Source organism: Euprymna scolopes, chromosome 30 (assembly GCF_053919585.1).
Source record: "Euprymna scolopes isolate OS-2025 chromosome 30, ASM5391958v1, whole genome shotgun sequence".
NCBI lineage: Eukaryota > Metazoa > Mollusca > Cephalopoda > Sepiida > Sepiolidae > Euprymna > Euprymna scolopes.
Window position 1 is genome coordinate 102,838,406 of NC_136511.1, and position 15,788 is coordinate 102,854,193.

The 15,788-nt window shown below is 37.1% G+C and overlaps 1 protein-coding gene across 1 annotated transcript in view; it reads left to right on the forward strand.

Moving 5' to 3' along the window:
- Positions 1–15,788, forward strand: part of LOC145254554 (uncharacterized) — a 143,876-nt gene that overhangs the window by 26,217 nt on the left and 101,871 nt on the right. Inside the window, exons 8-12 of the mRNA XM_080113079.1 lie at positions 2,178–3,419; positions 6,785–7,806; positions 10,172–10,409; positions 11,123–11,784; positions 14,456–15,038. Of these exons, the coding sequence (XP_079969205.1) occupies positions 2,178–3,419; positions 6,785–7,806; positions 10,172–10,409; positions 11,123–11,784; positions 14,456–15,038 (3,747 nt within the window). The remainder of the gene's footprint in view (positions 1–2,177; positions 3,420–6,784; positions 7,807–10,171; positions 10,410–11,122; positions 11,785–14,455; positions 15,039–15,788) is intronic.

Genomic DNA, 15,788 nt, shown 5'->3' on the forward strand with positions numbered 1-15,788 from the left:
TAAGAGACGATAAAATATACAGATAATATTTTGGTCCAAAAATAAAACAATGCACTTTAAAAACAAATGCGAAAAATGTATTAATGTTTTTTATTAATGAAAGTTGCTCAAGACAAGGCATAAAGGCACTTGATGACAGGAACTAATCATAATAATAGAAAATGAAGGGGGAGGTAGAATAATTTTAAGATAAATCATGCGTAAAGGAAACCCACCACCACCGTTCAATCCACTGGAATTCAAAAACACGAGCCAAAGAGTAAGCCCGCCAATAAGGAAGGAAAGGGGTTATAAAGCTGAATGACTGACAATATGAACGTGTTACACGGTTGACTGATAATAGGGAAGGAAAAGATTACAAGACTGACTGACTGACAATTGGGAAAGATGTTACAAGGCTGACATACTAACAATATGGAAGGAAGGTGTTACAATGTTTGCTGACTAACAATATGGAAAGAAGGTGTTACAAGATAAACTGACAATAGAAAAGGAAGGTGTTACAAGGTTGACTGAATAACAATATGGAAGGAAAGGTTTCAAGATTGACTTACTAGTAATAGAGAAGGAAGAGGTTACAAGGCTGACTGACTAACAATATGAAAGGAAGGGTTACAAAGCTGACTGACAATAGGCAAGAAGTAGTTGTAAGACATTAACTGGCAATAGGGAAGGAAAATGTTACAAGGCTGATTGACTGACAATGAAAATGTTGCAAAGCTGACTGACAATAGAAAACGAAGGGATCGTAAAGCTCACGGACTCATAATAGGAATGAAATGTTTACAAAACTGACTGATTAAAAATAGAGAAGGAAAGGATTACCAGGTTGACTAACTAACGATATAGGAGGAAGAGGTTTCAAGGTTGACTTACAAAATGTCTTCTTAAGGGATTACAAGGCTGGCTGACAGAAAAGTCTTATTAAAAATACGACGTTTTATTTTATTTTAGTTATAACTTGTAATTAAAAACAATCCCCAATCATTAATAAGGGTAGGCTTTAAACAATAATAAAAATTCATTAAAAAGCAGTAAGTTTAAATGTGGCGGCTGGGTGATAATATCACAAGGGAGATAACTCCAAGTTCATATATATATATATATATTGTAATAAAAGGCGTAGAACACGAATAAAGGAAAGTTATAATTTGTTGTGTCAGTTTACTTACTAGAATGTCCGAGCCATAAAAATGATGACACATCTTTTTTTCATTGCTTCCTAAATTACATAGACCTTTTATAATTAAAATCATATGAAACAACAAAAAGTGTTATCTTATTTACAAACAGTGATACTACTTCAGTCAACTACTGCTGATGTAGCATTTGTGTAAATATATACCGAATTGCATATATTAGTGTTACACGTAAAAGAACAGATATTTATTTTAGATATTGAAACAGAAGCTTAAGAATTATAAAAATAGTTATTATATTTTAGATCGATCTTTTTTGGAGGGACAATTGATAATTTGTTTTCATCATTTTTTATTATTAACACATAAAAAAATCAAACTGGTTTTTACAATTATTTTATCTATTTTATTACAAATAATCAAATCAATAAAAAAAATTGGAATGTTCGTATTAAAAATAATCAAACCGAACTCTTTCTTATAGGTAAGGCCTTCCTTCTACATTTTTAGGCAATTACGTGTGATTTTGCAACTTTGCTAATCGGACTTAGGGTTAGTGGTTAAAAAAGTCTCTTAACGAAATGTTTACAAAATAATGAAATTAAAAGTTTTACTAAAATCGAAGCAGTTTAAAATAATGTACTGTTTATCAATTTCCAATACTAAAACCGGAAGCTATCGCAAAGTAGACTCTTTCAATCTTCCCGAATTACGTTCTTATATTTTAACACGTTTCCAAAATTAAAAGTCTTATTAAAAAGATCGTAAATACATAACGGAATAGATAAAGATTGAAAACCTTTTTTTTTTTTTATTTAAATACTGCTCGTCAGTTTCCAATTTCAAAACTGGTAGTTGTCGCTATGAAAACTTTTTTCTTTTTTTAAAACATGCAGTTTTTATAGTTTAACACATTTCGAAAATGAAAAGTTTCATTTATAAACGTGTAAAGAAATAAAGGAATAAATAATTAAGTGAAACTTTTTTGTATGTCTATTTGCTTTGTTTATATCTTGTATTTCTTTTGTATTTTATTAGATTCGGAGCACAAAGAGAGTTGGGGCGGAGTGATTACATCAGCCAATCGTATTCGAAAGAATCTGAAAGACTTGAAGAAGGAAGAGATGATTTGCTTCGCAGATGCGTTCAGGTTAATGGCCGCCGACGGACGATATGAAGAGATCGCTGCTTTCCACGGCCTTCCCGCTCAGTGCCCAGATGAAACCGGCGATAACGTCTACACGTGCTGTCTCCACGGCATGCCCGTCTTCCCTCATTGGCATCGTTTGTATTTGGCCCTCGTTGAAAACGAACTCTTAGCCAGAGGTTCTTGCATTGCTGTTCCCTACTGGGACTGGATCGAGCCATTCGATGAATTGCCGCCATTGATCAACGACCTGACCTACTACAACCCGAAGACTGACAAGACTTTACCCAACCCGTTCCTCAAGGGAAGCGTTTCGTTCGAAAACACGCACACACAGCGAACACTCAGTTCGGATATTTTTGGTAACATGAACATGTATGATCATGCCTTATTCGCCTTGGAGCAAACCGACTTCTGCGAGTTTGAGATCCAATACGAAGTTCTTCACAACACAATCCATGCTTTGATCGGCGGCGCGAGTAAATATTCCATGTCCTCACTGGATTATGCCGCCTATGACCCCATCTTCTTCCTGCATCATAGCAACGTCGATCGCTTGTGGGCCGTTTGGCAAGAGCTTCAGCGATACCGCAAACTCGAATACAACACCGCAACGTGCGCCAAGAACTCCCTGAACAAACCAATGCGTCCGTTCAGCAACTCTACGGCTAACCACGACCGTCTAACATACGTCAACAGTAAGCCGAACGACGTCTTCGATTACCAGAACGTCCTGCATTACAAGTACGAGACAATCGAATTCAGTGGACTGAACATTCCCCAGTTGGAAAACGTTCTCAAGAATAACAAAGCGCACGACAGAGTATTCGTCGGATACTCCCTGCACGGTATCAAGGCCTCGGCCTTCTTCCGGTTCTACATCTGCGTCCCTGTCGGAGCTGAGAAGAACTGTGATCACTTCGGTGGTACCTTCTCAGTTCTTGGTGGAGAGACGGAAATGCCTTGGCAGTTTGACCGACCTTTCCGTTACGACATCACGCCGATTCTTAACGAACTCAATCTCAACTACAAGAGCGACTTTACGATTAAGACAGAAGTGATCGGCGTCAACGGAACTAAACTGAACGAGAAGTTATTCCACGACCCAAGCATTATCTTTGTCCCGAAAGAAGGTAAGATGACTTTTACAAAATGGTTTCTGTTTTATTTTGTCTTTAGGTTCTTTCATGAGGGAAGGAGATCAAAACAATGGACAGATACGGCATTCCTTTTAGATAATACCTGGAAGAATAGTATCATGACGAGCAAGCAATACTATAATCCTTCACACACGTATATAAAAAAAAAACAGGGGGAAGATAGTCGTATGACCACAGAACATATACCATGAATCCATAAAAAGATAGAGATAATGCATGGGAGTATGGTCGTATACATTTACCACACTACTACCAGGCTCCAACGAAGAAGTAAGACATGAGAGGATCACCACAACAGAATAGATACTACGCTACAACTCTTGAACTGAGCACTGTAATGTATACAGTGTTATAATAAAACTAATATTATACTTTCGACTTCAGACAGACCTTATATCCATTAGCAAAATGAATACGATATACTAGAAGTCTCTAGTAATTATTATTATTATTATTATTATTGGCTCACATGGAGCTTTCATACAAGTCATCGAAGATTTGATTGAAAAAAAAAAACAAAAACTGTGGTGTTCCCTGTAAGCTGAGTGACAACAAGTCTCCACAGACGTCCAGCACTCTCCACCTCCTTCGATAGCATTTGCAGATAAATTTGCGTTATCGCAACAGCCTCTCACCATTTATTTCTCGCTGGCAGCAGCTATTGGTCTATACTGGAATTTGAGTCGCACTAGGCCTCCACAAAATCCCAGTTCTTTTCGCGCTTGTCCATCGGAGGTCTAGTCAACGCTCTTTTCTCGGTCTTTCCATCCTCCTTGACCTATTTTGCATTTGGCTATTTGGCATCACTTTTTTTGACGGGGGAGGGGGACGGTGATGGGACAATGGGAGGGGATTTGTGATGGGGATGTAGAACTTATTATTATTATTATTATTATTATTATTATTATTATTAATAATAATAATAATAATAATAATAATAATTTCTATGCTTATTTTGGCATTTTCTTTTTTTTTTAAATATCTTCTTAATTCAAGTGATCAGAAAGATAGACTGAAAAACGAACACACACTCACCAACAGAACAGATATTACAAATTCTCAAAAGGAGGAGGTAGATTCTGGAAAGATATTATTTTGATAAACGACCATATACGGTATTACTCCCTCCAAAAAGGAGGAAGTAATGCTTAAGAGCATAGTCTCATGTCAGCAAATGTTATGCAGTGATCTTATTTTGATCCCAAATCTCGTTGAATGTCATTATGATCTTCCTCGGGAGTTATTATCAACTTCTTTCACAAACTCACTCCTGAAATATTTCTCTCACTCTATGTCTCCCTTGTCAGATCACTGTTAGAGTATGCTTTCCAGGTGTTTCTCCATATATAATATGTGGTATCCAGAATTTGGAAAGAGTTCAACGATCGGCTACTTGAATGGTATGGAGGCTATGGTGTGACACTTACGTCACCCGCGTGTCGTCCAGTGGCGGATGTTCCCCGATTGTTTGCCCTCGTGTCTTCTGATGAGAATGTCAGCGGCCAGTACCTGAAAGAGACTCGTCGAGCGTTTCTGCAAGCATGCCAAACAAATTAAAAAAGGACAAGTCGACACTTGTTGTTTTTTGTGATTCAAAATTCCTTGTTATTCATAAAAGATTACAATCGTCGTTTCGTATTTCACTATTAAGTTAGGGACTGGCCGTTTGTTAACTGCAAAGTTCTTTCGTTTTCGATAACAAATAAATGGCTACGTCGGCAGGGTCAATCGATGAGGTGGTCTTCTTCGTTCGTTCGAGCCCAGGGAAGCAGAATGTCTCTCGGTGTCTGTCGGTCTCTGTGTCTCTCAGTCTCTCAAAGCTCGCTGCTTATATTATGGGGGCGGGAGCTATATCTTCTTTTTTTTCTCTCATTCGGCCCTTTGGCCAATCAGGATGCCGGAACCGCTGTCACTCAAATCTTCACCAGGCTGCCTATCCCCCAAAACGGGACTGTTTCTTCTTCTTCTGTTGGCAATCGAGTGGAATATCTCAGCCGGCATGTGCCTAATGGAATTTGACGAGCCATTAAAACCAGAATGGTCTCGTTGAATTAACTTTGAGGGATCATAAAAATGAACCAAATCCAATTCCACAAAGGCCACGCGTCTTTTCAATAGAGGCCACTTACGCACCAGGGGGCAGTCAACAATGGTCGCTTTGTAAATTTGAATTTCATTGGTACGCTTCCTTCCACTCACGTATGTCACTGACTGTCATGGTCAATTTGCGTTTACAGCTTTTTTGGCCAAAAGAAATATCCATCGCACATACCATTCTGGCCCTATCTGCCTTTTTTCTTTTTCTTTTTTCTCTTTTGTTTACAACTGTTTTTTTCTATGCCTGTCGTCCGTCCCCCCCCCTCTTTTCTCGGTCGCCTGCTACCTATCTCAGTGTCTATCTCGTTGGGTGCATTTAGCTTGCAGTTTACTGCACCGTCGTGCTTGTCTCAATGGGATCTGCTGTAAGAGAGCTGACTTAAAAAGATTTACCTTTACCTCTTTGAATGTCGACGATTACGTGGTCATCTTGTCTGGGCCTTCAATCTTTTCAAAGATCATTATGATCTTTCTCAGAACATATTAACTCCTGCACCGGAAAAGGGGTCTACACGGACATCCCTAAAACTGTTTATCCACTGGTTTTCATGAAACTAAAGGAGGTTCATTTTCTCAATCAGAATTCCCGAAACTTGGAGTAGACTTCCAAGGGAGGTAAGAAATGCGCCAGCAACGCAACAATTCAAAGCGAATTTAGACAGGTGCTAGGCTTCTGTATCCCTATCTGTGTAAATGTCTACCTCTTTCCCCACAAAACAATTAAAACATAATTGGTTATTTTTTGCCAAATAAATTGATTTGAATTGAATTGAACATGTAACAATTCTAATCTGCAAGATATGCATTTTACTATTTTTTTAATTCCAATATTTTGCATAATAGACTTATTAGAAAGCAAGGTTAAGTTTACGATTAATGTTAGTTCACAATCTTCCGGCGTTTAAATGGTAAATATTGTGCTTATAATGTAATTTTTGAAATGCTATCAAATATTATTTGTTAAATATTTTAAACTTATCAAGGGAGGTAACTGACATATTAAAAGTTGAGTTGCCTCCCCTACAAATCTAACGTTAATAAGACAGACTTCCAGGAGATGTATTAAATGTCCAAACTAGACAAGTGCTAAGGGACTCCATCCTCTTCTGTTTAAATTGCTACTATTCTTTCTTCCATACCAGTTGAAGGATACTTGTTTTATTATTTGCCAACTTTATTGAATTTAATTAAATTTAATATTCTCATTATGCTAATATTTGCGTATTTTTTCTTGCTTGCAGAAAGGAGTTTCAAATCTGCCACCAATAAGAATCTCTATGGTAACTTAGTTAGAAAGAATGTGGATCGTCTGTCACTCCAGGAAATCAATTCTTTGGTGCACGCTTTGAAACGCATGCAGAAAGATCAATCGGCCGATGGTTTTGAGACCATTGCTTCCTTCCATGCCATTCCACCTCTTTGTCCAAACCCGACCGCCAAACATCGTCACGCTTGCTGTCTCCACGGTATGGCCACTTTCCCCCAGTGGCACAGATTGTACGTCGTCCAGTTCGAACAAGCTCTTCACAGGCACGGTGCCACCGTCGGTGTTCCCTACTGGGATTGGACATATCCAATGAAAGAGGTCCCCAATTTACTTACCTCGGAGAAATACGTCGATCCTTTCACAGCAGTGGAAACGTTCAACCCGTTCAACCACGGTCACATCTCCTTCATTAGTCCAGAGACGATGACCGCACGTGACGTCAGCGACCATTTGTTCGAGCAACCCGGCCTAGGCAAACAGACGTGGCTCTTCAACAACATCATTCTAGCCTTGGAACAGACCGACTACTGTGATTTCGAGGTTCAATTTGAGATTGTCCACAACGCCATCCATTCTTGGTTGGGTGGAAAAGAAATTTACTCCTTGAACCATTTGCATTACGCTGCCTATGATCCTGCTTTCTACCTGCACCATTCCAACGTGGATCGACTTTGGGTTATCTGGCAGGAATTGCAGAAATTCCGAGGTCTTCCAGCTTATGAATCCAACTGCGCTATCGAATTGATGTCTCAACCATTGAAGCCATTCTCTTTCGGAGCTCCCTATAACTTGAACCCAATGACCACCAAATATTCGAAACCGGCCGACGTGTTCAACTACAAGGATAATTTCCATTATGAATACGACATGTTGGAAATGAACGGAATGTCCATTGCACAATTGGAATCGTACATTCGTCAAGAGAAGCAAAAGGATCGTGTTTTCGTTGGATTCCTTCTACATGGATTTGGATCTTCGGCCTACGCTACATTCGATGTAAGTATTGAACTATATTTTAAGCTAACAATCCTATTTTGTCAGTAAAAAACAATAAATAAAACATAGAATAAGATTAAAATTCACACTGAATACGTATGCCTTACAGGAATAAATCTAATATAAACTGTAAGACAATCTCCTATAATAGTCTCTCGCATAAAGTTCACCAAAGAAATGAAAAAGAAGGCCATTCTATAAACAACAAAATACATATATCTTTATTTAAATAGCTTACGCCACTGGGTGTAGGTTGCCAGAAGCTATAAAAATGGATAAAGGAATTAATGAAGGTTAACTAGCGAAAGTCTTTTCTTCAAGTGAAGATAGTTTTGCTCAGTTAACAAGGACAGGGAGATGACGGTTGTTCAGATATTAAGGACACATATCCACAACTGGAGTATTCTAAGTTCGTATCCAATACGTTCCACAGAAACACTTTCACGTACAGATGTTGGTAACTTTTATGTGGTTCCTCTCGTAATGTTTTTCCAGAAAGAATTCTAACTAGAAAGATATCGGGGAAAAGAATGCTAACAATAATCGTCTGATTCATATGAAATGAATGATGTTAAACAAGAATAATTAACAGAGGCAGAAGTGAGGGCTAACGTCCTTTTTTCGTGGTTGCTTCTAAGCTCTCCACTTACTCTTCAAATGCCTAAAGTTCTACAGGGAATCCGTAATGTTTCAGTCGAAATTACGAGAGGCGTTTCAAAAGTAATGTCACCTACTTTTTTTCCAAATGGATGAGAGGGTATTGGAATTTGCATTGCAATGATGCCTGAACTTATGTACTATTGACCTGAAAATTTTATTTCGCCAATATTGACAGTGTGAGATTCTAAGAACGTATCTTCTGTCATGGATGTGCGTCAGAAGCAGAGATGCGTCATTGAATTCCTGGAAAATGTGTATTGATGTGTAATGTTACACATCTGTTACACGCTTGTTACACACGTTTTAATATGTATGCACCCGGGACCCAACACATTGTAGCAGAGTTCGTCGCAAGGAACATAGGAAAAATAATAACTCCACTCCATTTTTTTTTGTAACGACAACATTCATTTCCGGCACTTTTCTGAATAAAACGTGATCGTGCTCCTCTATGACCTCTGTCCTCTCGAACATCATCCGGTCTGTGAAAACGTTCTTCTTAGTCTTTTTCATTTTCTTTACAGTGACGTCATTTTGCACCCGGCTCGGCAATTGCATACAGCCGTCATACTCTATTAATGATAGATGGAGCGCTAGAAATATTATTACACGGGAGACAAACGTTGTATATAAACGTTCAATAAAACCTCATATAGAGTATTGAATCCAGCGATGTGTCATGCGTGAGATGGGAAACTACCAGTAATGAACGCCATCTCCTTCATGGGAGCGAACTAATGGCTCAATGACTGAAGTCAAGGAAAACTTTTCTCAGTCATGTCGAACCCCTAACAACATCTTAGGAAGAGACTGAACTGTAGCTGTGGAGAGGCTTATAGCCACTCAAATTCCAGTAAATGTCATTTCTAGTGAGAAGTCAATGGCAAACGGTTGCGGCGATAGCGCAAATCCATTTGCAAAGCTTATCCAGAAGTGGAGAGTGAACACGATCGGTTACTGTCAGTGAATAATCTCTGATGATTACCTGTGTAGGAACTCCTAGTAAGTTGACACATATATTAAAACACAAAGGAACATCACAGGGAATCATGAAAACTGAAACGATATAATTGTAAGATACTGCTTCCCTCCTTTTTATGTCCGTGTCACCATACACTGGCACCACACAAAATAAGTGAGGACGGTAAAGGAGGATGGAAAGACAACGGAGAGAAAGCACTAGCCACACCTCCGCTGGTTGAGTGCAAAGATAACTGGGATCTTGAGGAGGCTGATTGTCACCAAAATTCGAGTGAAGATCAATGGTCGCTGCCAAAGATAAATCAATGGTAAACGGCTGTTGCGATATCAAAAATTCTTTTGCAAAGGTTATCGAATGAGGTGGAGAGTATTGGAAATCTAGGGAGACTTGTTGTCACCCAGACTCCAGAGAACACCACATATTGTCCTCAAAGAGCAGTCTTTGATGATGGCTTGTGTGACTACTCCTAATGAGTAACTACTACTACTACTACTACTACTACTACTACTACTACTACTACTACTACTACTACTGCTGCTGCTGCTACTACTACTACTACTACTACTACTACTACTACTGCTAATACTACTACTACTACTAATGATAATAATAATAACTCTTTGTAATTTATGGCAATCAAGAAATACATACATAATTAAATGCATCTTTATAAGAACTCATATCTATTCTAGTTTAACCATTTGTGTGCGTATTCTTTTGTAGATCTGTAACGATGCCGGCGAATGCCGCGAAGGAAGCCATTTCTCTGTTCTGGGAGGCAGCACTGAAATGCCATGGTCATTTGATCGTCTTTATCGAATTGAGATCACTGATATTCTTAAAGATATGGGCTTGGAGTTCGATTCTCATTTCACAATTAAGGTGCAGCTTGCTGCCCATAATGGAACGGAACTGAACCACGTCTTGTCTGAACCGACCATTGTTCGTATTCCACCTGAAAGTAAGTTGTTGCAAATTCTATTAAAACCAAAATCAAAAACAAAAACAAAAAAAAAATCGACATGTTTTTCTTATTTAGTACAAGCCTAAACTGCATCACACACACACACACACACACACACACACACACACACACACACATATATATATATACACACACGCACGAGCGCACAAACGCACGTGCACACGCTCGTGCATACACACGCTCCGCACACGCGCGCGCGCACACACATATATGATAGATACGCCCGTCGATTTCGACGTATGAGCTTCGCCACAACAACTGTGTTGTTAGGAAATCAATACAGATGCTTTATGTAGAACCAACCACACTTTTTGGTACAATTGCTAATCTCAGTCGGTGCAACGGCTGCTATAAGACAGAGCAGACAGTATACCTCAGGTTTTACATCAGAGTTTTCCTTCTTTTAGATGCATGTCTTAACGAAAACTAAGAGTGCATCTCTCCCAGGGGAATAAACTCCTCCTCTTCCAGATATCAACCTGCAAATTTCTACGTATATATTTCGGTGAATAACGGAGACAATTTATGTCTTCTCATTCTGATTATAATCCTTTCAAACTTTCTAATTAATTATCTTACTTCAGGAAAGAACTGGCTGATGTAATTTCCATGGTTATTGTAGACCAAAGTACTTTCGAATCTCTCTCTAACACACACACATATCTATAATCTTCTTTTCTTTTTTGCAGAAGAACACATCGAAGTTGCTATACCTTTGAACAAAATACGTCGCCAGATTGAAAGTCTCGAAGAGCGTGACATTCAGAACCTTATGTCTGCTTTGCGACGCCTTAAAGAAGACGACAGCGATTTTGGCTTCCAGACCATTGCTGGTTACCATGGTTCCAAAAATTGCCCATCCCCCGACGATGCCCAATACGCCTGTTGTCTCCATGGTATGCCGACTTTCCCGCACTGGCATAGGGTCTACCTGTTGCACTTTGAGGATGCCATGCGCCGACACGGGGCTAATGTGGCCGTACCCTATTGGGACTGGACCTTGCCGATCTCAAGCCTGCCTCATCTTCTGGCCGATGCTGATTACTACGACGCGTGGAGCGACTCTGTGATCGAAAACCCGTTCCTCCGGGGCTTCATCAAATCAGAAGACACGTTCACTGTCCGAGACATCCAACCTGATTTATTTAAAATCGCCGAGGGTGGCAAAGTGTCCGTTCTTTACAAGCAGGTCATGCTCATGTTTGAGCAAGAAGACTACTGTGATTTTGAAGTTCAGCTCGAAGTTATCCACAACACCATCCATTATCTTCTAGGTGGTCACCAGAAGTACGCCATGTCTAGTTTGATGTACTCGTCCTTCGATCCAATCTTCTACATTCATCACTCTATGGTAAATAAGCAATACGAGCAGCGATATTGTTTTCTCTGCCTTGATCAAAATGAAATATAAGTATTTGAATAGCCGAATTAATCCATTTGTAAAATATGTATGTGTAGTGCTATCACTTGTATCAAACCGTTAACAGCCTGAGACAACTATTTAATGTAAGGGAGATAATTCTTGCTTGTCCGGCTTCCTTCTAAACGAAATTGTTTAAAATATAATATATATATATATATATATATATATATATATATATATATATATATATATATATATATATATATATATAATATTTATAAATGTGTATAAAAATATATATGATGTGAATAATATATAATATAAATATATATAAATATAAAAATTGTTATAAATAGCCACACTGCTCGTTATTTTTTTAAATATAAAATAAATTCTTCTATGTTTCAGTTAAATTCATTTAAACAAAAATAAACTGTTTTCGCCTGTTTTTGTCACATCAATTCTGTTTTATCTACTAGTCTTCCTATCCGTAAGTCTCTCATCTCTTCCTAGCATCCCAAATCGGTGTTTTTTTTACATCATCTAACGTTGTCTCGATTGTCAATGCTAGTGATACGATTTCCGATCACAGCCTTCGATAAACAATGCTATACTTTTTATCGATCATACTTTAGACCTGTAATTTCCTGAACAGGGAATGCTTTCGCTTTGTCATTTCTTAGTTCTTTCTTTCCAAATGACTTCTTTATCCCTATTCAAAACCTACGTCTAGCCTAATAATATTACACTATTTTATGCTAAACAGACGGAAGATCACAAATGTGATACCAATTTCTTAGCTTAGAAAGAGTCCAACTGTCTGTCAGACTCTTTTTCATCAGTACTAACAGTGAAACTGCTAAATAAACTTTGTTTACGCCCTCCAAATATTATTTACCAAAACATTCTATGACGACACATCTTCGAACTTCTTTATTTATGTATTATTTTTCTAAACGTAGACATATTATGTTCCATCTATAATTTTTCTTATCAAATGAACTGAGCTATAAGTTTATTTGTTATATAAGATTATTTATATACAAATATTTTTAACTACATATTTGCAAACATATTTCAGGTATCGCTGGAAATCGACTGAACTTCTTCACAGCATTAAATCCACAAATAATAGTGGTATAAAGATGTTTAATTGACTTTAGATGTAGTCAAAATGTTCAAAATAAATAATTTTTATTTCACACACATATACGCACACACATATATATACATGTAAACGTGGGAGGTAGCTTGCTTGACGCATTGCTAGTAAACACATATGTACATTTTTAAAAAAGACGTTTTCTCTGTAAATTATACAAAGACATTATACCTTTCTACAATCCAGGTTATATCTTACATTAAGTTTATATCTATCTATTAATACGGTAGCGTGTGTGTTCTTTTGTGTGTCACGCTTACATCCGAGTCGTTTAATTGTTATGTTCTTCTATTGCTTGTCAAATAATTTTACCAAGAATTTTTCATAAATTTGGTTTCGGTTTCGACTATAGCTGATGGCACTTAAATCATCTATTTTTTAATAAATAATTTTATCAAGAATTCTTCATGAGTTTTGGTTTCGGTTTCAATAATCGCTGAAGGAACTCAAGTTATATATATATATTTTTTTTTTCACAAGTTTTTATTTCGGGTTCGATTCAAGCTAATGCACCCAAGTCATATGGATTTATTTTTTGAAATCGCAACTTTATAACATATAAAAATCGATAGAACATTAACTCTATAATAATATACATGAAATCTTCAAGAATTAAAATATCATAATAAAGCGTACTTTACGACCGAGCTTTACCGGGCGTTCGTACTAGCTTAGATACTTACTTTTGCAGTTTTAACAAAAAGCTACAATAATGTCAAAGTGTCTCCATTTACACTGAACATCAATATATTACATATGAATGAGCCGCCTGTGGAATTTCCACTGGTCCCGCTAGTTAACTAATTAACACATGAAAGATATTAAAATGAATGAATTGATATACGAAAATTTGTAATTTAAATGCTGCATTCGGTTGTGTTTATGTTCATACATCACGTTACCACCAGCCTTCTTAAACATGAACACACCCTATATATATATATATATATATATATATATATATATATATATATATATATATATATATATATATATATATACTGTGTGCATGCTTTTCCAATAGTTTGGTATACTATATACTTGAAAATTCGTTTAGTAACTCATACATATTGAAGTTGATTATTTTCAAAATCAGTTTTTGTTTTCTGATGAGAATAATATTTTTCTTTGAAAACCCATGTATTTAAATGATACACATGGTTTTACATCTGTTTTGTTTTGGTTGAATGCTAGGAAAATACGGAAGTAGATATATAACTATATATTTGTGGTTATTTTAACTTTCATTTGATCATAATGATTTATTCACAATATTAAGCATAAATTTGTAGTATTAGAAATTTTTATTATGATAAACTTAACTATATATGTATATATATATATATATATATACATTTATATATATATATGAACTAATTATATATATATATACATATATATATGAACTAATATATATATATGTATATATATATATACATGTGAACTAATGTGTATATTTCTGCTTTAGAAAAAAATTATAAAGAACACTTTTTTCAGGTTGACCGTCTTTGGGCAATTTGGCAAGAACTCCAACACTTCCGAAAATTACCTGACAATAAGGCATTCTGCGCTTTGGACCAGATGGCTTTCGCAATGAAACCATTCTTCTGGGAATCGAACCCGAATCCCCACACCCGTTCCGTCGCTGTACCGGCGAAACTGTTCGATTATAAGAGTCTCGGCTACATCTACGACGATCTGACCTTCCACGGAATGAGCATTGCTCAACTAGACGCCGCTATCCAGAATCAGAAAGCAAAAGACCGCGTGTTCGCCGGATTCCTATTGCACGGCATCAAGACTTCGGCTGACGTCCACCTCAAAGTGTGCAATGAGGACATTTGTAAAGATGCGGGTGTTCTCTTCATCCTAGGCGGCGAAACTGAGATGCCATGGCATTTTGATCGTAACTACCGCTTAGAGATTACCTCCGTGTTAGAAGAAATGAAAATCTCATTCGACGACCTGTTCCAACATGAAAGCAAGATCCACCTGGAAGTCCTCATCAAAAATGTCGACGGAAGCCCACTGGATGCTGGCCTACTTCCAAAACCTTCCCTTATATATTTGCCCGCTAAACGTGAGTAAGATTTTGGTATTGTTAAGTAACATGTAAAAAATTTTTTCTGTTAAAGAGTAGCAACTCATCGGAGAAAAAATGTAGTATCCTTCCTGATTCTACACTTAAGATTTTCATTTATATATATATATACATAGTTATTTTAATAAAAAATATTTAAATATTATCTATGTACGTATACGTTTCGCCATGTTAATAATAAATATTAAACCATTATCTACGTAAGTTTCCCCGTTCTGTAATCTTTAGTGTAAAAATAACTATTTACACCAGTCGCACGAGTCGAACCTCTAAATTAGTCATATTTAACTCGAAATCCGAGCGTGCTAACTAATGGGTTAACGTAAATGCCTACGGGCGAGATGAGAACTAGAGTATATCTTCTATTTATTATTATATAAAAGAATCTGTATGTGTGTGTGTGTGAGTTCGTTCCCTATGGACTCGAAAACGGCTGGACCGATTTTTATGAAATTTTACACAAAGGCAATTTTTATACCTGGCAGTGTTCTTGGATAGGTTTTATATCGGAATGTCTTCGATAAGTATCCATAACCGATAATTGAAAAAATCCGATGAAAGAAGGAACAAGTAATTTTCACCAAAGCTAACATTTTACACAGGCTAACATGACAAGTGCATTTAAGAAGTTTTATTACCACACAATCCAAAAGGCCCTGCGTATAAAATCAACTGTAGTTTCTTTAATATAACAGGGGCGTGTTCTGAAATGAATGATTCTATCTAGAG